The sequence below is a fragment of the Manis javanica genome, chromosome 4, assembly GCF_040802235.1.
Source record: "Manis javanica isolate MJ-LG chromosome 4, MJ_LKY, whole genome shotgun sequence".
In the NCBI taxonomy this organism is placed as follows: Eukaryota; Metazoa; Chordata; class Mammalia; order Pholidota; family Manidae; genus Manis; species Manis javanica.
In genome coordinates, this window is record NC_133159.1 from 34,613,187 (window position 1) to 34,636,020 (window position 22,834).

General features: G+C 52.0%; 1 protein-coding gene across 13 annotated transcripts in view; it reads right to left on the reverse strand.

Moving 5' to 3' along the window:
• The window catches only part of ERI3 (ERI1 exoribonuclease family member 3), a 128,208-nt gene that overhangs the window by 8,807 nt on the left and 96,567 nt on the right, over nt 1-22,834 (reverse strand). For 8 of the 13 annotated variants that reach the window (XM_037002254.2, XM_037002252.2, XM_037002251.2 and 5 more), the window contains one exon: nt 16,244-16,376. The exons of 1 other annotated variant lie outside the window; for it this stretch is intronic. In XM_037002254.2, the coding sequence (XP_036858149.1) occupies nt 16,244-16,376 (133 nt within the window). Of the gene's footprint in view, nt 1-11,638; nt 11,785-16,243; nt 16,377-22,834 lie in introns of all 13 variants that reach the window. 4 more of the 13 variants (XM_073233798.1, XM_017640964.3, XM_017640965.3 and 1 more) reach the window with 2 other exon arrangements.

The following is a 22,834-nucleotide window of genomic DNA, read 5'->3' on the forward strand; positions in this document are numbered from 1 at the left end:
TAAATTTATTTGGAGATGATGAAGACTCAATAATCTAGTCAGGCAGATAATATCATCGGGCCTTAAAAAAGATCATTACATTATATGTCAGAATTAAAAGTGAAATACGCCGTAGTAACAGGGCGGCTGCTCTGGCCGTTACAATGGGTGCCTGCCTCCCCCCTCGTTCCCAGCCAAGGCCCCATCCAGGCAGAGGGGCCAAGAAGCCTCACCCTCCTCCTGGTGCTGGGATGTCATAGCTGGACGTGCCAGACGGAAGCCAGATAACTTAAGGCCAAGTGAAGGGGACCTGGCTAGGGAGGGGTTGGGGAAGAGGTGGCTGCTGAGAATAGCCAAGCATATCTGCCATACCTGGGAGCCACCTCAGTGCCAACCAAGCTGCCACCTTACCCTGTCCCGAGGGCTCTCCTGTGGGACTGTGTTCCAGGGGTCCTGGAGTGGCTCAACAGAAAGGTGACAGAGCTCACCCCCTTCGGGAATGGCCTGACCAACCAGGGAAGATTATTTCTCAAATGGGGACACTGGGATACAGACAGGTCAGGCTTCTTGCCTGTACTGCCCCAGGCACCCGTGACCTGGCCCCAGACTCAAGTGCCAGCAGCCTATCTGCAGGCTTTCACATGAGTATGTGCTGCAAATGCAGACCGGGGTTACCTCCTTCACAAGACCTGCCTGTTACAGCCTCTGCAACCTTACCTCTCAGAAACCTGTCCTTTGTTGCCAGCCTTGTGGTTCTTTGACCTCAGCATTAACAACTGTCTCCACTGTATCTTATTTCCACCCATTTCCACAGCTTCCACCTTTCTAACACCCTCCACTGCTCTTCCTCTGAAATACTAAATTTAAATATTCCTAGTTACTGACAGTACGCACTTTTTCTTTCATCTCACTGCAACTCTGAAATCATTAATACCTCTATCCTTTCTGGATACACCCCCCTACTGTCTTCACTTTGTTCCCTGGACACTTTTGATTGCTTACACAGCAGCCACTCCCTTTCTGCCATGCTGGCAGAGCCCACTCCTCCCTCACACGGCCAGGGCGAATCCTTCACAGTCTGAGCCATTGTGGTGCACCTATCCCCCTTGCCAGTCATTGGTTTCGGGGTGGCGAAGTGTCCTGACTACTGAAATATGAGGAGAGGATAGGAGGTTTGCGGAAAGACCTTCAAGGAAAACTTCTTCACTCGTAAGAAGGGAAGCCTAAGGGCAGAAGAGTCCTTTATATTCCGCTGGATATTTTCAAGTCTATACATGTCTGGGACTGCAAAAGATACCGTTCAACCTTAAGGGCAGTTAAGCTGCAAAGAACATGCTGAAAGGAGAAAAAGGTCTGGGTCCCTGATAACATTGCTGAGATGCTGAATTAACCAACCCTATCTCCTTACAGCCAAATTAACCAGTCTCCTTACTGCCAAACTTTTGTGAGGTAATAGATTCTCTTATTATTTAAGATATTTTAAATTGGGTTTCCTTTTCTTGTAGCCAAAAGCATACTAACCAACACAGAATGTAAAAGCAGGAAAGAAAATGACATAACAAATGGCCCCTGTAATGTAAACTTGGCTGCATGGAGGAGGTAGGGTAAAGGGCAATGGGGACACTATTATTTCAGGTTAGGAAGTGGGAAAGTCTTGTTAAGCTCTCCTGAAACATTTAGCCAAATTGTTTCCTGCTATATCTCAGGACACAGGCCATGTTACTAAAAAGGCTAAAAGAGTCAAGTTTAGACAGGAACCTGTGTGAATACAGAGAGGGAAGAAAATACAACTTCACTAAGAGGTTTTTTTTTTTTTTTATGTCTGTGGCTTGCAATCTAAGTTGATAGACAGTCCCACAGCTCCACAACATCATCAGAGACTCAGGCTTCTTCTTTCTGTCCTTCTCAGCATGTTGCTTCCAATTTCCAGGTTATCTCATGGTCCAAAATGGCTACTGGAGCTCTAACCATCACATCCAAAAAGCAAGAAGGAAAAAGCAAGAATAATGTACATCCCAGCTGAGTCACTTCCTTTTAAGTATTGTTCCTGGAGGTCCCACACAACTCTTCCTTCTATCTCACTGACCAGAACTCAGAGACAGAACCATAACCATGAGACTTTAAAAAAGTAGTCTTTTAACTGCTGCTCCTAATTATACAGCGGCTCTATTTAGTGAGGACGAAGGACAATGGATGTGTCAGGCAGTTTCTGTCTCAGCAATGGAACAAATAACCTCACTTTGGAGCTTGAATTCCATGGTCCATCATCTCAATCCTTTCTTGCCAATATTCTCAACATTCTTGCCCCCTTTTTGTTCCATTACCCTTATCTGGAAAAACCCAAACTCTATGCTTTCATCTGAGCTGAGTGTGACTAGAGAAAATCACCACTGTATAGATTCGTGCCACTCATAAAATCAGTCATCAACCTCAACTAGGTGCATAAAGCTGCCCAGCGAACCTTCTATGTTCCTGATTAACGCACAGGCTCTCTCCCCCTTTCTCCCTAGTGACAATTTCAAATTTTCTCTACTCTCCACAGATCTCAAATCCCCTATCTCCAACACCACCCCAACCCCCTCACCCACACAATTTTGCATCCTACGTCAGAGGAAACAGAAGCCACTTGTGTGCATTTTGTGCCACGCCTCCTCTCTCATAGGTTAAAAGAGGCCCATCCTGATTTTACTTCTGAAGCCCATCCCTCATTCCCCCTGGGCTCTAGAGCCTAACCCTACTTGCTTTTCAGGGACCTTACATTGTGAGAAACCCCCTTTATCTCTGACGTAGCTTCCATTATTTCTTGTGCACAGGTTCCTTCACATAAGCATGTCAATATATCAAAACTCTCACATATTTAAAAACAACCTCCCTTTAACTCCTTTTCCCCTGTGGCTAGTACCCAGTCTCTCCTCTCTTTCATACTTCCCAGCTGTTAACACTCAAGCAAGCTCTTACATCCTCCTTCTCCACCCTGCAATCTGATGTCCCCTATCAGCCCCAGCTGTTTCCAAACTGCTTCTCTAACGATCCCAACGACCTCAAGGGGCTGCAGGCCAGTGGGAGCTTTTCAGGTTTATATCCGCCCGGTGGACTAACTCTCGCCTTGGAACTCTCTTCCCCTGGCTGCACTGATGCCACCTCTCCCAATCCTGCTCCCCTCCAGCTCCTTGTGAGCCTTTTCTTCTGACCACCCCTAAGATGTCACTGGCCCGCTTCCCTTTTCACCCTTTACTCTCTTCCAGGGCAAATTTATTCACCCTAAGCTTTATTTACCATATGTTTTTCAATAATTTCTAAGCCTATATTCCCACTGCCACCATCCTGGCCAGGATACCATGATCATCTCTCACCCAGGAGACAGCAGTGCCCCTGCCAATTTCCTCCAAGGTGTTCTTCTAAGCCACAAATCTTTCAATAGTCCTCGAAAAGGACAGTAATGGAAACATGGGAAAAATTCAAAAAAAGCCTTTAGTTTATAGTATAGTATCAATTATTAATTTTCTGGTGCTGATAATCTGTATTGTGATTATGTAAGATGTTAACATTAGGGAAAGCTGGGAAAAAGATAAAGAAATTTTCTGCAAATATAAAATCAGTTTGAAGTAAAAAGTTTGAGGGTTAAAAATTAAAACCACCACCACCACCACTACCACCTCCAAGGGCACCTCACTGCTCTCAGGACAGTGTCCAAACTCCTCTATGAAGCTCCAGGGACCTGCCTAGATTTTCCTCTCAGGCTCACCTTTCCCTCTCTCCTGTTGGACAGCAGAGTTTAGGCTCTTGTGCTTTTTGGCTTTTGCACATGCACTTTCTTCTGCCTGGAATGCTCCTTCCCAACTTTCCAGTTGCAGCTGCCCCTGTCTCTCAGAGCATGCTAGGTTTGCTATCATCTCCTGAGGTGCCTTACCTGGGCCCCCAAATATGCATTAGGAACCACTTCTGTGTGTTTCCACAGTACCCAACGTTGTTCCCACATTGTGATGGCTTCTATCACCCCGTGCTAGACCATAAACCTCTTGAGGGCACTAATGTTAACTGCACAGGGGCCCTCAGTAGATACATATTAAGTGGAAAGAAGGACTGAGCAAAAGAAAGGGAAGGTGTATGAGTGGGGAGCACGATCACAGGTGACCCCACTCCACCCTATCACGTGCCACCCAAAGCCTTGGACATGCCCACGTCCTGAAAATCAGTCACGTTCCTGTCCCCAGCTACCAAAGTGCCGGGGGTTTCAGTCCCTTCCCCACTTCCCCTTCCTAGTACCTTGATTGCACCAAGGACTTCTGAGCTAGGAAAGTGGTTGGGACCTGAGCTCTCAGCAGTCTGGGCGCCCAGCAAACCAAGGCATCTGGGGGCAGTAGTAGTGGTGGTGGGGCCCCCAGTCCCAGCCAGTGATGCCCTGGAGGAGGGCCTGGCTATGTCTGGAGAGTCTGAGAGGGGGCTACCCTCCCTAAGCCCAGTCCCACCTGGTAAATATTTCATCCTCAAGCTGCTCAGCTAATCCCTATTAATTTCAATACCGCCGCCTTGCCTGGCTCAGCTCCCAATGCATTATTTATCCCCTTTGTTTGTTTGTCGTTAACAGGTGGGCCCCAGCGGAGGCGCTGACTGGGGACAAGCCCACTCCATCACAGTGTGGCTGTGAATTAATCATGAGAACTAATGGGAACCACCTAGGCTCCAGGCACTTCCCTAGCTGCCTCCCCCTGCCCTGGCACCCAGGGGTGGGCCAGGGCCATCTCACCTCAATTCAACTCAAAACGACACATTTTATTTACTGTCTGCTTACATGGGTCAGACACTATGTTATGCTTTGAGGATACAAACTAAGCAAAACAGACCCAAGTTCCTGCCCTCAGGGAACTTAAAATCCAGCAGGGGAGAGAGACATTAAACAACTTATTTCTTAATATGACTGTGGCAGAATGCTTAAAGGGGGTGCACAGGATGCTCTGAGTGAGTAGGGAAGGGTATGTGGCCAACTCCAGGGAGCAGGAAAGGCTTTCCTGGGGAAGCAAACTTTGAGCTGCTCTGTAAAAGATAAGTGAGAGTTTATTAGGCCAAGGGACAGGAATGGGAGGTTCCCAGAGAAAATAAGGCCACGTGGGAAGAGAAGGCATAGCAGGTTCCAGAAAATGAGGGCAGGCTTGTGGTGGAGTACAGGGGACATGAGGAGGGGCATGAGGACTATTTCCTATGCCAATAAGGCCAAGCCTGGGGACAACCCCAAGTTTTCCTAAACACCCTGATACACACACACACTCACACCACCTCTCCTGACGTGAGCAACATATGATTCCTTGACCTGGTGCCTGTGGCTCCCAAGAGATAGTAGTCAAGATCATAATGCTCAACTGCACAGATCAGGAAACTCAGGTGAGCATTGGGCCTGGGTCTTGGGAGAGGGCCTCTCTGCACCCTGAGGTGTACCTGTGCTCCTGGCAGGCAGGGCTGGCTCTGGCTACTGACTCTTCAAGGCATGGAATGCTGACCTGCCTGTGCCACAAGGGCTCACATGACAAGGAAGAACTTGCCTTTACCTCTGCAAACCCAGTACTCGATCAGACACCCAGAAGACCTCAGCAAACATTTTCTAGCAGAATGGCTGAGCAAAAGTGAATGCCCCACCATCTCCTACAAAGACCTTTTCCCCAGTCATCTCTTCAACTTTTCCAGAGATTTAAAACAGACAAGCTAACTTCTACTAAGGGTTGCACAATACTTTCAAATGCATGATCTCCTTCATCCTCATAGTAAACCTGCAAGGCAGAAGCCATCACCCAGCCCATTTTAAAGAGGAAGAAAGAGAGACCTAGGATAGTGAATGACTTACCCAGGACCACACAACCTGGAAGTGATGAGCCTTACCTAGAAGGCAGTCAGCTTGGTTCCAGGCTCCTGGCTCCACCATACGCATAGATCTACCCCTTCAGTTGGCATTTCCCTTGGTGGCTCCAGGGGCCCTAGCTCTTGAGAATGATCCTAAAAGGCAGCTTGTTTATGAACCAAGTACAGCTCTTCCAGAGCAGAGGCCTCATTGTGCACATGGTCAGGGTTTGTAATTCTATTCAAAGTGGCCACTTCGAAAATCCATATGTCTCCAGGCTCCCTGTAAATCACAGTGTCAACTCCTGGAGCAGAGGCATCCATCAGGGCCTCCCAGCAACCTTGGTGTGTGTGCCCACATCCTGATCCCACCCAAGTGCCTGTCCTTGGCTCCTGGCTGATCTGGCAGCACTACTACGCCCAACTTCTAACCTGGAGCTGGCCAGGTACCCCTCCCTGGTCACACTTTCAGAGCACTACCCTGCAAAGGCCCATGTTAGCCAGCTGCCTGCTTGGCCCAGCCTTACCCTGGCTGCCGGGCGCCACCATGCCCCAGATGCCTCCTCTGCCCTACGCAGTCTCTGCTCTCCTGGAGCTAGGCCCCCAGCACAGAGGCAGCCTCGATAACTTGCTAACGTGCTGCCCATGCTGTTCTTAAAAATTTATGACTGTGCAACATGAAAAATCCGGCTGAGGAGCCGTCATTAGCCGCGCTGCCTCCCTCCCCCACCAGAGCCGCCCTCGTAAATTGAGATTTATGGCTGCAGCAGGCGGGGCGGGGGTGTGTGCAGGCATGAAGATGCTGTGGGGGAGACAGGCAGAGACCTAGGAGGCAGCGGAGGGGCCAGGGGCTCCCCCCTGCGGCAGCTCCAGTTTATCACAGTCTGTGGTGCTACTTTCCAAGAGTAAGGCCTGGCCTGCGGTGTCGGCATTGCACGGACACTGGATTCCACTTAGCAGTGGGACTGGAGGACGAGGGACCTAACCTATGCCAATCACTGGCTTCTTTGGGTGCAGGACCAGATCCTGAGGCAAAGGTGCCAGGTAAAGACCTCTTAGTAGGATGATTTGGGGAGGGGGAGGGTTGGACCTTTGGAGGAAGCATCATCCTTGCTGGGTTCACAAAGCCTGGGCCTGCAACCAGCAGCACCCAGGCTGGGCTGATTGTGGTGCCCCAGCAGAGAACTGGAGGGGATGCGGGGAGAGAGTGAGGATGCCAGGAACCTTCCCTTCCCTCTCCTTTCTCTGGTCAGGAGGGCCCACGGAGAGGCTATTAAAGGCAGGATGCAAGTACTAGGCTCTGTCACACAGCCTCCCTGCAGAGGCTAGGCTGGGGCTGAAGATGGGAGGAGGGGTGATCCTACAAGCCTGCCCTCCCCGTTCTGCAGGCCCTCCCTACTACCTCCCATCTGCCTCCTCCCCTGCTCACTTAGCCCTGTCAGCCAGGCCATTATGAAATTGGGGTTTCATTTACAGACTAATTAAACATTACAGCTTGTTCACAATTACAACGCGGGGATGAGGGAGTAACTAATTACGGAAGAAATGAGCTAACATTTATCTCTGCTCCCATACTCCCTCTCCCCACTGCCCCCCCAATCTGGCTTCTTCCCACTCTCTGGTCAGCACCCGCTCTCTGGGCTTACTTCCTAGGATGGGGAACTGGAACGGCCGGACACCCACCCACCTTGGACACAAGACCCGACTGCTTTTCCCAGCTACTCCAGGGAGGGGCTTAGCTCTCAGGGCCCTGCCGCAGGAGACAATCAGGGCTTTTGTGCAATGCCCAGGGCGTGAGGGCGTCCTAAGGTAAGGGCCCTGTGATGGTAAGTGTAGCTCTGACATGGTGGGAGTGGGGTGGGATGGGGGCAGCTCTGCTTTGGTGTGTTAAGTGTGACAGTACTGTGGAGATGTGTGTTCTATGTACCTTTATCTTGTGGGGCAAGATTGCAGTTTGACTGCTGCGGATAACTACTTGTGTGATGAGATATGAGCATGAATGAACCACACCTTCACCCCCAGACCCCAGGACAGAATATAAAAGAACGAGGTGGCTACAAGGAGTGATGGTCAAAGCAAGCCTGGGATGTGGCCCTGGCAACCCCAGGCCCAAATCCCCACGAGGTCACTCCATTCACTCCTGCCTCAGAGGCAAGAGAGGCAGCAGGGTTACCCTACCCTAGGACTCAGCTCATCCCTGCCCTTGGGCTGGTCTTGGCCTCTGGCCAGATGCCCTCCTGGGGCCCAAGGAGCCTCCTGAGGGCTTGGGGTGCCCCCTGTGGGCAGGAGCCTTGGGGTTTGGCTGGCTTGCTGCAGAGTTTAATAATAGTAACAGTGAGAGTAAGCATTTCCATCCTTCCTGCCTTTGGGCAGAAGAAGAAAGGAAAGAGGAGGGAGAGGAGGGAGAGGAGGGAGCGGACTGAAGGGAGGCTTTGAGGCCTCAGAACTCACATCAAACGGCCGGATCTGGGCCTAATTGTCTGACCCCTGCCCCTGCCTTCAATCAGCTCTGCGGCTCCCTGCCCGCCCCTTGCCTAACTAGCAGCCATGTTCTCCTCATTAGGACAAGCTCCCCTTGCACACATATCCCCGGACATGTCCCCAGCACTCCCAGCTCCCAACCCTGCCTGGAAGGAGGGTACAGCAGGGACCCAGTTTTGGTGGGGCCCCTGGGACAGCTAAGTGGTGGCTGGTCTGAGCTGCTCAGTCCCTCTTCTTAAGCTGCAGGGGCCTGGATGCCACATGCTGTGACATATCCCTGGGCTGGCTCAGCTGCTGGGTGCATTCTGTCCTCTGTGTGTTCTTCTTGCTACAGCCCGATAGTCTCAGATACACTGCTTCTGAGGCCGGGATATGTTTGAATCCTGTCCCCTTCAGTCTAGTTTGGCCTGGCTTGGGCTGAGTTAGCCTGGAATGGGGTGTGGCCTGGGTCAGGATCTGCACTCGGAGGCTGGGAGCAGAAGGAACTTCTGTGCCGACTATATGAGGACAATTCCCTTACAGGGACCTAGGCATGGTGATGTGAGCATCTGGGGCTACTGGCACAGCAGAGAAGCAGTTGAGCATGATGGTTGAGAGCTCTGATCCCAGAGAGATGTGTGTTTAAATTCATCCCTCCCCATGCCCTTGCCTTGCAGCCTTGGGTGAATGATAACCTTCTTGAACCTCAGTTCCCTCACGCCAGTAGTGGCGACAGCCCCCATCTCACAGGGTTTGGGAACGTCATGAGGTAACACATATAATCACCTCTGTACTATGTGTGGTGCTCAGCAAATGTTGTGGAAGATACTGGTGTGCATGGGGATTCAGACAAAATTCCCCCCTCTCTGAAGGCTATAGGCCCCCCTTTGCCCAGCTGGGGTCTGGGAGCAGGTCTATAAAGTCAAGGATGGGAGAAGTGAGGAAGGGTCTAGGGCCCTGCAGAAGAGGAGCACAGCTCCCAGGGGCACAGCTAATACCAGGGGCAGAAGCATATATGCTGGAGCCTAAACCTGGGGACAAGGAAGTCACACAGCAGCTTCAGAAGTGAGGGGCAGGGCCCCAGCTTAAGGGCTGTCAGGTGACAGTAGGTAGGATAGCATTAGATTAGGTAGGTCAGTGGGGCTGGCTCGTGAGGTACTGATCGTCCCATGAGTATTGTGAGCCTGGAAGAAAGGGTGCTGTGAACACACAGGAATGAAGACTGTCTGGGCTGCCCTAAGTATTCATTTTCAAGGTACCAGACTGGGGTGAGATGGGGGAGGGGCTGACTCGGTTTGGGCACTTGGGCCCTGACATTGTCTCTCACCTTAAACCACTGGTAATGACTTGCAAATATTGATGAAAACTACAGAGAGAAAACAAACTACAGAGATTGTGTTTTTCGGGAAGTGAAGGTGGGGAGAGGGGATAAGGAGGAAAATAAACTGAAATGAAGTCCGGTTATCTCCCATCTGTGGTTGCTCCTAATCCCCCAGCCCAGAGGAATCCAGTGCAGCCCCTTATCTGCCCTGTCAATCACTCCATCACCACCCAGTGCTCAGTGGGCACCACACGCCCTCATACACACTCAAGTACATGCTCACACATGCACACGCACACACACTCACTCCATTGGCTCTTGCTGCAACACTCCCACCCACCCCCCAGCCCATTACTCCTCTGAGTAGAAGCAGCCAGCACACAGGGTCCTGCCAGATGGATGCAATTTGCATAATATCAGCAGTGGAGGCTGCAAGATCACCAGGGGTCAGGGCGCTGACATCCCCGCACAGTCTATCTGCAAGTGCTAATTTGGCCGGCATTGATCTGTCTTTCTGATTTCTTTGTCATTTACGTCTGTGATGGTTTGACAGGAGATACAGAAAGAGACAAGAGAAGGCCACGCTGGCCCTGGGGCTAGGAAGGTAGGGAAACAAAGATTGTACTTCCTAGTGCATCTCACACACTACACACACACACATGTATATACATACACCAGAACCTTCCCCTATTTGTCAGTCTACCCGTCCTTCGTCTATCCATTTTTCCATCTGTGGTTGCTACTATAAGACTACAGTCTGGTGTCTGGCAGGGACCAACTCCTCAGATATCCCTGGGGCTCCAAGGGTGCCGCCTCAGGAAGGAAGGAGTGGGTGCCCGCTCCCTGAGCACTATCCAGGCAGGCCGGCGGAGACCTGTTGATACCTGGAGAGTCATCCCTTCCCATTTGTCCCGTGGCTCCTCGCTTTCTCTGGGTCACCAGAAAGGGCTGGACAGGGGAAGGGGTGGCAGGGTAGAGCTGGGGAAGCAGGTACTCCAGCTGTCATTGCTCCATCCCCATAAGGCAGTTGTGCTGACCCCTGCTCTCCCACCCGGAAGACGGGCATAGCAGGTGGGAGAGGCGGCAGCACTTCTCTCCCTCTCTGGGACAGCCAGGAGCTGGCTATCAGGTCTGCAGGGGCCTCATATCAATGCCTCACCACCCTGAAGTCATCCAAAGCCCAGACTGGGCTCTGGCTGATTCTGAAGTCCTCTGGCCCAGCTAGAAAGTTCAAGATGAGATCAGATCTAAATGCTACCTGCTGAAACAGTTAGCCCCAGGCCCAGAGTCCTCACATTCTTCCCTGCCTTGGGAGGAGGGTTCACCACAGGGCTAGGGACACTGCCAGGATGGAGATATCAAGGGGGAAGGGGAGTGGAGGAGGAGACTGCAGCTCTGGGAGAAAGAGCCTGAGGCACAAAAGTAGGCCTGGTCACTCTGTCACTGGGAGGCGGAGGGGCCTGTGCCTTCCAGGGCTGGATGCCCCCCCCTCCACACACAGGGGCTCTGTCTTGGCCCCACCTCCTTGCCCTCGCCCATGGCAGCAGAAGCAGGGTGATCAGAAGGAACTCCCTGCTGGGCAAGAGGGGGGCTGGTGTTTGGTGTGCGCTAATCCCGGGCCTAAGGTCTTCAGAGGGACCTGGGGAGTTCAAGGAGGGGAAGGCAAAGCTGTACTGTAGATGAGCTCATTAGCCAGCACCCCCACACCCCTACGAGGAGGAGGGCGGGCGGCCCAGGGAGTGTGGCGGCAGAAGCGGCAGAGAAAAGGCTGTCACTGTCCTTTCTTCCCTTTCGTATAAGCGTCTCCCTGAGCCTACGATTCTCCCACAGTGACACCTCTCACGGGAGCTAATGAGATCCATGTCACAAAGCTAACGCTCTCTGACTGGACTCTTGATATGCACCCCACACCTTCAGGGGGAGACCACAGCCCAGTACTGCCCCACTGGGGCCAGGCCCCTGGCCTGCCACCTGCTAGCCCAGCTCTCTTGCCAAACTGTGCTGGGCAACAACTCCTGAGGCGGTCCATGTGGTGTCTGGCTATCTCACCTTGCTGCGAGCCACAGAGGGGTGCTCTTCAGACCCTGAGCAGAGGGGCTAAGCATCCAGGACAGGATCACCCAGCCAGGCATCAGGGAAGGTTCCAGCTATTCTCTCAGTCAGGTGAAACCGGCAGTCTGTGGGGCCTCCAAGTCCTAACAACAGGTGAGATTTTATGGACATTCTTGTGTAGATTTCCAAAAAGGAGGAAGGGAAGGAGGCCTGAGTTCTGCCCTTGGAGAGATCATGTAAGCCTGATCATTACCCCTGACAAACTGTAATTGTACCCAAGGGTGTATTCCGTACACTTGTCCTGGGAGGGCAGGGCAAGACTGCCAGAGGAGGTGGCTGCTGGAAGATGGGCATGAGTTTCCTGGGCCCACAGGTAGAGCACAAACAAAGCACAGAGCAAGAGCTGTTGGGATCAGAAGCCAACAGCTGAGGGACCCAGCCTGAGGGCAGCAGCTGTGGCAGCTGTGGCAGAAGGGAACCGGGTGGCAACACCTCCTTTCTTTCCTCAACTGTTGCTATTGAAGCTTTGTCAAGGTCTGTATGTTCCACATAACAATGAGGGAAATGAGGGAAGTGAGCTTTTTTCCTTATTGTCTCTGCTGGTAGCACAAAGCCTGACAACAAAAAGTGTTTCCTACTTCAGCACAATGGTGAGCACACTGGCTTTACACTCTGGCAGGCCTGAGTGTGAATCCCACCTCACTCTGGCTGTGTGACTTCAGGCCAGTCACTTAACTGAGCCTTAGCTTCCTAATCTGTAAAATGGAAAGGATGATGCCTACCTTCATAAGACTGGTGTGGAAATTAAATTAGTTAATAAAAAGTATCCCCAAATACTAATGTGAGTACCTTGCTGAGCCTTTGCTGAAACCGAAGCAGCACCCCAGAGCACTCACCAGGCCCCGAGGAGACTGCCCTGCCTCAGAGACTTTGGTTCAAACCAAGGATGCTGAAAGAGCCCACTGCCAGCCATGGCAGCCAGCAGCTCTACAGACATGCAGCCCTTCACCCACAACCTGCTCCACACCACCCTGTTCACCAGGTTCCCAAGGCCGACCCCCACCCCAGGGGAAAGTGGCCCTCCCTTGCCTAAGAGGCCATGCTGACAGCCCCCAACACCTGGAGCTCCACTGTCTCCATCTCTGAACCCTCCCTCAGTCTCCAGGGCCAAGCCATCACCCCATCCTGACCACTGTGTCTGTGCGCTCTGTGGGTACAGGGCACCATGTCATCTTAACCAACACATCTATCATAGTTCCAGATACACAGGAGGTAACCTTCTGTAACCCTCACTGACCTGGTCCCCTGCCGCTATTCCCACAGCCACTGCCAGCTCTAAATTAAGTCACCCCCATCCACCTTACTGTCCTTTCCCTGCTGCAGTTTCTCTTCACTAGTCCTCCCTGTACAAACTCTTAGGCTGCTCTGATTGAAGCCCAACTCCAACCAGGTCGCTGCTCTGCCAGAACACTCCCACGGCTCCCATCCAATGGCTTAGCCTCCCATGGCCATCCCAGTGGGCCCGCTCCCCTCCTCCAGCCCAGTCTCTCAGCTCTGCCACATCAGCCCAACCCTCTGGCTTGCCTGTCCCTTGTTCTCTCAGCATCACCACCACCCCAACGCTTAGCAGGAGTCCCTGCCAGGTAGGCCCAACAGACTCCCCCTGTACACATACCTTAGAAAGAGGCTCAGAAGATCCCTCTAGGGCCTGGGGTCATCTGCGATTCGACATTGAGCCACTGCCCCTTCCCCTATGGCACTTTGGAGAACTAAGCAGATCCTGGCAATGGTAAGTTTGTGGGATCTGCAGAACCCCTGCCCAGCATCACCAGTGCTGCCTCACCCTCCACCAATATACATACCACTCCCCACTCCAGGCTGGCAGCTCCTCACACAGTTAATTAGCACCATGTCACTAAGGACCAGCCTGAGTGGCCAGTGACAGGAGCTGACCCCAACCCCAGGGCTGGGAAATAGTCCACATCAAACTCTTACAGCGCGACCCTTTTAGCACGCACAGTAACTCAGGGCACCGCCAGCTGAAGCTCATTAAAGCTGTCTCTTTGGCGCGAGGGCCATTAACCTCACTGCTCAAAACTCACACCTCCCCTCCCCGCCTCTCTCAGCCCAATTAATGCCCTGCATCCTCCCTCCCTTCCAAGCACCCTCACCCATACCTCAGAGCCAGCCAGGAGCCAGGGCAGACCTCTTCATTCAAAGATACAAAGACCAAGTGCCAGGCACTGTGCAAGCTCTTTACTCAGGCGACTTGACTGAACCTTCCCAGCACCCGAGAGGCAGCAGCACTGTCTCTTGTCTAAGGTCACAGGACTCTGGGTGGCAGAGCTTGAACTTCCTCTGGCTCCAAAGCCTTTACTCCCTTGTCACTCATCGCCTTGGGCTGTCCCACCCAGATGGAGAAACCTCTGAAGAAGGAGGGAACACTGCAGGGGCCCTAACCCAAAGTCAACATGTATGAACAGACAAGGTGGGCATCACTGAATGCCAGGAGGCAGCCAAAAGTGGAAAAGAGGACTCCCTTTCTCCCACAAACACACCCTGGAACAGACACACAGAAGCAGGGCACCTAGCTCAAGGCTGGGCAGGGTGTGTTAACTCAGTCCCCTGGTCCCTCCCTCCAGCCAAACTCAGGTGCTGGCAGCTACTCCTCCCCTGGGCCAATGCAAATCTTCTCGGGGGGTCCTCATCTCTGCTGCCCTGGTCCCACACTCTTTCATTGATTCGTCGACTACCTCGCTTGGTCATTCAGCCATCTGGCCCATTTTCTGATCACCTACTAACTAGTAAAACGAACTAGTTTGTGCAGCACAAAGCTCCTCATCAGTTCTAAACCAGAGCTCTGATCCTGTCATTCTCTCACTCACAAACCTTCTGTCTCCTCAAAGCCACACCCTTTCACCAGCAATCAAGGCCACTTATTTTCTATCTGTTCCCTACCACAAATGTCCCACTCCAGTCACAGGAAACTACTTGTAGATGTCTGAACTTACCCTCTTACATGCCAACCTCCTCGTGCCCCTGGGCTTTTGTTCACAGTTCCCCCTAAGTAGAAAATCCTTCCCTCATTTTTCCACCTAGCAAACTTCTCTTCATCCTTCAAGGATCCCATGCCTAAAGTGTCCTCTTCTCTAGGAATCTTCCTGCTGACCTCCTAGGCATACCACCTTGCTATGTTTGGGGCCTCCTCCAGGTTGCATGGAATAGCTCCTATGGCAGGGAGCAGCAGCTGCTGCTGGGAATACCCCTGATTCCCAAGGCCTGCTGACTACTTCCTCTTTCCCCCTGGACCCCAGGAGAGCTTTGGGATGTCCCAACAAGAATGATGCAGTGAGGTATAAATGATGTGGTAGAAGTCACCTTGGAAATTGAGAATAGGGCAACCTCCCCTGGGGCAGCCCAGGTGTTTCAATTGCAGCCCTTAGTATGCTGGGTGGCAACTGCCCAGTTCAGTTTCTGTCTCCTCCCAGGAAGTGACCTCCCTCAGGTCCTCCTCAGCATGCCCTGTGTCTGCTAGGCACCAGTTGTGTTTGTGGAAAAGATGAAGGGCTAGTCTGTAGCAGGTAACTGGGTCCTTTTGATGCATCTTGCCAGTCTTCTCCCCCTTCCTCCCTCCCCAAAGGTACACAGGTTATGATAATGTCACAGTACCACCTAGGAATACTATCACTCCTTCCCACTTGGAACAAAGACTATGCCTGTCAAGTACCCTGCCTGAAAGCATTTGCACGCACATGTATGCTCATACACACAAAACAATATACACAGAAATGAACAGACACACTTTCTCATGGATACACACACCCGGTGATGGTTGCTTCCATATACAGACAAGGTGCCCTCAGAAAAATGTATACAAATATATTGTTACACATGCATCTCTCAAACAGATACACATATACATGGATACATATTTACTCTTAGAGGGACACACAGAGACATGCAGCTGAAGGTGTCAGACACATACCTATACTGATCTATCAGAAGCTAGCAGAGCCTCCAATGCCTAGAACCACAGCCACTCCAGCCCCCTTCAAAGCAGGAATTCCCCCTGAGGGTGCACCCCCACCTGAACCCCAACTGGCCCCACCTAACCCACCACCGCTCAATGGAGGCTGCTGCTCCTGCGGGGGAGTCAATACCCTGTGGACGGAGCCATCGGTCAGAAGGACCCTGACTAATTAAAAGCTGGTGAGGTTTAAATAATTCATCTCCTTAACTCCCATTGATCGCCCAGTTTAGTGGCCACAGACTTGAAACAATATTAAACAGCCTCCTCTATCTCCACGGGGAGTGGGTAAGCTGACATGTGCCCACCCCTCTGAGGACATCACCCACCAGAGATGCAGCTGGGGGTGGGGAAAGCATGGCCTGAATCCAGGGCCACCTGTGAGCCACCCAAAGTCCAGACCCCAGTCTCCTAAATATTTTGAGTGATCCCTTCCAATGGTCTAGTTCTACTCTCCCCTCACTCCACCCTCCTTCTCCGCTCCCTCCAGCTATGGAGAGCTCCCTGTTAAAGCAAGGAATAAGCCACAGAATTCCTTTGTGCCAGGGGCTGGGGCATGCGAGCAGGGGACTGACCGAGCTGCCAGGGGAACGTGTGGAGGGACTGACCAATGCCGCTGTGGGGCCGGCCTATGTGCTGCAGGCTGAGGCCCTTGTTCATGTCTAGAAGTCCATTCTTGGGCCAGCAGCCCATGGCGAAGCTGTAAGCCTGGAAGACAGGAGGCAAGAATGGTTAACAGAGGCCCTGAGCTGCCTCACTCACCACCTCCCCACCCGCAACCAGATCTTCCCACTAAGGGCTTCTATCATGCCACTTCAGGACAGTCCCCTCACTGGGTCCCCTTTCCACCAGGCCCCTCCACCAGGAAACCCCTTCTCTCCCAGAGCTCTCTTTCTCCTGGGTATCTTCCTCAGACGCCCCTGGCTCTCACTGGGTGGCCCCTCACCAGGGTCCTCCCTAGAAGCTCCCACTTACTAAGACCCTCCATATTAGAACCCCTGCTCTCATCAGGGCACCTCCTCACCAGACACCCCTCCTTAGATCCCCCCTTCTCCAGGGTCACTAGCAGTCTGCTGGGCCTCTTCTCCATAGTATTGCTGGTCACAAAGACTGGTGCTGGGAAGGACCTGGAGACCAACATATCTAAATTTCACTCCACAGACAGGAAAATCGAAGAAGGGTCACCTACCTGCCCATGGTTAAGTTGCTTTTGAGTGCCATGTGGGGGCTCAATTGAGGAGGGTAAGATCACCTAACTGAGGAGGGGTAAGGTCACCTGCTCCACTCAAGCAGCTGTGAAGGGAGCACATGAAGTGTGTGTGTGTGTGTGTGTGTGTGTGTGTGTGTGGTAGGAGGAGCAGATCTCTGCTGAAGGTCAAGTGCTCACTTATGCATATTCAAAGCAGTCACTCATCGATCTGTACTTAATTGTTTTCCTGGGGTTGGGGAAGGAAGTGCTGGGGGCATCGATCTGCTCAGGCCCCCAGCACTTCATTGCCCCCCTCCATCCCCTCCTCGCGCCACCTGGCCGCCACCAACCTCCATGGGAGGAGGTGTGCACGTGGCAGGACAGGGATGGCACCTTCTCCTTCTCTTAGTCCCTTACAGGCATGACTGACCTGATGTCATAGATGAGGAAACTGAGGCCCAGAAAGAAGAGACTTAAAAGGGTTAAAATGCTAGTAAGTGGCCCAATGGGAATCTAATTCCTGTTCAGTCTGCTAGCAAGGTCCTGGGCTTCTACCAGTGGGCTTATGTAGCTAGCTGACCTTCAAACGTCACCTATCCCTTCACCTTAAAAAGTCCCAAGACACCTTAAAAAGTCTTGCGAAGTGTGTGGGACATGGTTAATGGGAATGAAGCATGGGTGAGTTTCCAAAAGTTGGATGGTGAGTCCACTGACAGAACTAAAGTGCTGCAGCCATGGTGAGCTAGGCACTGCAGGGTGCCTGCTCATCACCCACTACAGACTCCCTCACAGGGGAACAGGCCCAGTACAGGGTCAGAGGTAAAAGACAGGAGGCTAACACAGAGTCTGTGTCAGGGCCATGGGGCGGAGGACTAGGACTGTTCCTTCCCAGCTGCAGGAACCACGCCTCAGTCCTATGGGCAATGGGAGGCTAGAGCCAGTGTGCCTCAACCTCGGCCCCCTCCAAAGCCACTTTCCTTGACCACAGAGGTACTGTCCGCAGCCTAACTTCCCAGCCAACCCTCCCACTCTGTTCCCAGGCCATAGCAGTACCCACAAATTGGGGACTGACTGTGAGGCTTAAGGACAGGGAGCGAATGCTGGCCTGGAGCCAGGGCAGAGCTGTGGAACACAGGCAGCGAGGAAAAGCAGCCAGTGGGCGGTGCACAGCTGGAGTTGCTGCTGCGCGTGGTCAGGGCCACGGCTGGAGCGCAGTGGGCCAGAGAGCAGTGGCGGGCCAGCTTTCAAGTACTTTAAAATCACTTACAAAGGCCGGATTAAACGATCAGAAATTCCATTTAATAGGACAAATAAAGAAATAACAATCTACCCTATCAGACTGGAGAAGGCAAACTGGATGTTTTTTTTCCCTCTCTAAAAAGGAAAAAGAGAAGGAAGGGGGAAAAAAGAAGGATAATGTGTGTTTACTCAAGCAAAGAAAAAAATATTTAAGTGATGTCGGGGAGAAGATTGCAGTAACTAGTGAAGAATAACATCGTCTACTTTGCTGTCAAATCACACCCGAATTTCAGTAATAGATTCTCGGCTGACACTCAATTCAATTCGAAGGTGATCCTGCTTTATCCCAGCCCATCAAATATTAAACACTTGCATTAGCAGGTGCTGCCGCTTCCCGGCTTAAAGCGGCGGGCGGGCAGCCGGGCTGCTGAGGCCCCTCTGTTCTGCTCACGGCTCGGGGACAGGGCAGCTCAGCCTTATCTGCACGTCACCCTGAGTCTTATCGCAGCTCAGCGGGAAGACCACTTCAGATAACACTAGACGTTCACCCCCACGCGTCACTGTGATTAGATTATTATTATAATTATGACTCCCCAAGATCTTTCCCAGACTGGATCCTGTGGTGGGGGGTGGAGGGCGGCAAAGACCAGGAGAGTCAGGCTGGGTCTGGTGGACCAGGGCAAGCTGGAACCCACAGCAGGTCAGCAGAGGGACCGGGCATGGCGGCAGACCCAGTCCTGCCTGACGGATGCCTTTCAGGAAGGGCAGTCTAGCTTGTCAGAGCGAGGGCGAGATGAATTGGCGTCTCTGCTGTGGCCACGGGTGCCATGCCACACAGTTTCATATTCCCAGATAAGGGTTGATAACCAATTGCTGCTGTGACACGGCCTCATCCAGCACTTCCTCAGGGGGACATGGGTGGGGGGAGAGGGTGGTGCATGCACATGGGTCTGCCAAGTTCCTAATAAGAGGGATTTAATTTTTACAAATGCTGCTTCCAGCGGGGCCTTCACATACCAGCCAAAGTCCAAAATGATATTAAAAACGGTTAATTAAAACTGCTCTCCTTCAGCCTGGGCTCCCCACTGCTGCCCCTGCTGAGAACCTTGGCACACAGACCCAGGGGTACTGTCACACACCCTTGCAGAGCTGAAAGTTCAGTTGTTACCACCAGCCTCAAGGCACAGTACCACGACACAGCATTTCAAGCTCCCCCAAACTTCTGCTATCTCAGTATCCCTCAGGCACAGGGACACAGAGAGCCGCCTAGAGAACACAGGGTCCTACAGCAATCTACTCCTACCAGTGTGTGGTCTGGATCCTGGACCTGCTGGCCTTCTGCACCTGTACCCATGTGCCCACTGCCCCCAGCACTTACTCCCAAAGTTCTGCTTTCGTCCCCTGATATGTACACCGTGGAACAGTGCATACCCACACAGGCACCAAGCTCTCCCTCAGGTTCCTCAACCCATCCTTCCATTCCCCACTCCCTCTGGACATCCTCCCTGAGAGAATACATCTATCTCTGAATCTTAGCAGAGACTTCCCAGGTGTCCAGCTCAGGGCAAGGTGGTATGGGCTATGTCCAGAGATTCTGGCTGAGAAGTCAAGGCTGGGACCCAGGGAACCATCAGAGCAGGAGGATCACGGAGGTTGTTGTCTGTGGGTTGTTCACAGGTACAATGGAGACAAACAGGCCTGTATGGGGTTGGAAGCAGCTAGGAAAGCTTCCTGGAGGGAGTGGTACTGGAGGGCTGGGAGGGTTTGATTACATATCAGGCAGAAGACACAGCAAGGACAAAGGAGAAAGGCAGGAGAAAGCTTGGTGAGAATACAGGCAAGGGCTTGGGTGTGGCTGGGGCAGCCAGTGTGGACAGAAGCAGCCCTGTCTTGAGGGGCTGCCTCCTAGCTCTGTGTACCAACAGCAACACTGGCATCAATCAAGGGGTCCTAATTATTATTCACCCCTTTTTTCCCACCTGCTTCCTGCCCTGCTCTCTCCACTCTTCTGCCAGCCTTTGGGGCATGGGTTAAGAACCCAGAAGCTTTCTGACCTTGATCAGAAATCTGTTTTAAGAGCTCTCACCAGGAGCCTGTGTCTGAGTCCCCTTCTGGGGGGAACCATGCTGGTTCCAAATTCTCTGGGTGCCACTGCTTCAGATGCAACCTCTCCCAGCCACCAGGCCCACCTGCCCAGCTGTGGGTTCCTGACCAGAGGGTATTGCAGGTGGAGGGTAGGTGAAGTTGGGGTAAAAGATGCTGGATCTACCGAACCACACATGCTAGCCCTGTGCCAGGCAGGCATGCACACTTTCCTTCCCCTGGGCTGCTGTAATTTCCATGCACAGGGAAGCAGGTGCTGAGCTGCTCCCGGCTGGCTCTTCTCTCGTGCGACTCTGCCCGCCTTGGCTGCTGCCCCATTAGCTTAGTGGCCAGCCATCTGCGACGGGCCTGCCGCGCAGCCCTGCTGTAGGCGCGGCGGGTGGCCCCCTGTGTAACAGGGAGCTTTGCCATTAGCGCCTTTAATATTCTGACACCTCAGCACAGCCTGCTATTACATGCAAACGCTGATCGCCCTGTGAAATTACATTGCTGGGCCTGCGAAATGGAATCGTGTATAATCAGCCTCCTCCATGCACTGTCAGTCCCATCACAAACACGGCGCTCGGCGGCTTACGGGGCTTAGCAGCTGCGACAAGTGTATTGGGTTTAATAGATGAAGTAGCCTCATCGGCAGCAGCATCAGGTCCTTCAAAGGGGAAAGAAGAGGCATCGACAGCTGCTAGGGTGTCTGCCCACCCGCGTTCACTCCTTACCATGGCCCTGAGAGTGCTGTGGACACAGAGTAGGCAGGGCAGTGGTTGGGGCTGGGGTTGGAACCCTGACAGAGGCACAGACGGCTCTGCAACTTCCCGAAAACCCAGTTCTTCCAAGCTGGAACTGGCACGTCCAACCTCTCCAGACTTCCCACAGAGTGTGGAGGAGCAGCCTTTAACCAGACTTTGGGTCACATGTCACCTTGTAGGCCTAAGGCTGATGGTCCATTTCCCAAGACAAGGAACCAAATCAAATCACTTGCTATTCCCATAAACACTGTGAACAGATGAAGTCATAGGCGATAGTCTGGAAGATGGGGGAGAGAAAGCCTGACTGACACAACTACTACTTAACCTTTGTCTAGCTTGCCAACACTTCTACAGCTGGTGAACCAGTAACTGAGGTCACAGGTAACCTGAGGATGGTGTAGCCAGCAGCTCAGGCCTCACAGTGTGTTCAGGCTCAGGAGTCAGACAAAACTGGGTTGGGTTCTCAGTCCTGCCAGTTATTAGCACTATAACTTTGAGTGAGTTATCAAATCTCTCTGAGCTTCAGTCTCCAGTACTACAGAATGGAATGACAGTTCTTTCTCCTAGGTATACCTGAGGTCACTCAGAAACACCCACTCCAACTGCCACCTCCAGATATTCTTGGTACCATCACCCAAAATGCACATTGCCTTTGAGAATGCTGCTCCCCCGTTTTTCTGGATTCAGTCTAACATCAATTGCAGCAGATTATATTTTCCAATAAAGGCTGCAACACTGCCTGCCATCTTACATGCTCTTCTTACAATGTGACTTTGATATACCTGTCATCAAAAGGGGATGTCTATGTCCCTCCCTTTCAAACAGAGTAGGCTTTTATGACTATTTCAACCAACAGAATAATGCAGAAGTAATGCTATGTGACTTCAAAGCTATTTTAGAAATGCTGAGGCAGCTGCTTCCTCATTCACTGGAACACTTGCCCTGGAGCCAGTAGTCAGACTGTTCCAAGGCAGCCATGTTGTGAGGAAGCGCCAACTAGCCCATCCAGACACCACGCAGAGAAGCCATGAGACTAGGTAAAGAGATGTCCAGCCCATCCCCAGGTGCTCCAACCATGCGCTGTGCCAGCTCCAGTGACTTAACTACAAATGCATGAGAGAGAAGCTGAGTCAGAACCACCTACCTGCCCTTTTTCAATTCCTGACTCACAGAAACCATGAGACATAATAAAATAATTGTTGTTTTAAGTTGCTAAGTTTTGGGGTGATTTGTTATGCAGAAATTCTAACTGGAAGACCAATACCTACTCACTTCTGAATATTACTCTGCCAATACCTTCAAACTTCTTTCTTGCTGCTCCTGGACTATTCCAACTCTCACTCTGGGACTCCATCCAAATCATCATCACTCGGGGGATCTTCAGTAGCTATAGGATAACCAACCATGGATCTTGCTTTCAATTTCTTGACTCCCTGTGCTCTAAGACCTCTCCTCTACCTATTTCTGCTGTCTATATCCCTATAGCCACACTCTGAGCTCAGAACTGCTCTGCCTCTGAAATCTTACAAGGACAGATTCCACTCTGACCCCAGCTTCCCAGCTTCTCAGCTTTTGCCCTCTTTCCTTCTACTCTTGCTTTTTTCCCAGTCTGTCTATCCCCTTCTGGCATCATTGCCTTTTCTACCAAGCCTGGAGCCCTCAAATCTATCACTTTAACCATCCACGTCCTAATCTTCAACTCTCCTGCCCACTTGTCCTAGCACACTGCCCCTGAGAAATCCCAACCATGACTCCATTTCTCCACACCTGCACGTGAGCTAAGTGATGCTGGAAAAAGTCACTCTATGTATAGAAAGTGGCCAGGAGCATACAAGATCACAATCTTAGCAGCCTCCTGGTGTGTAGCAATCCTACTTCTCTCCCACTTTCAC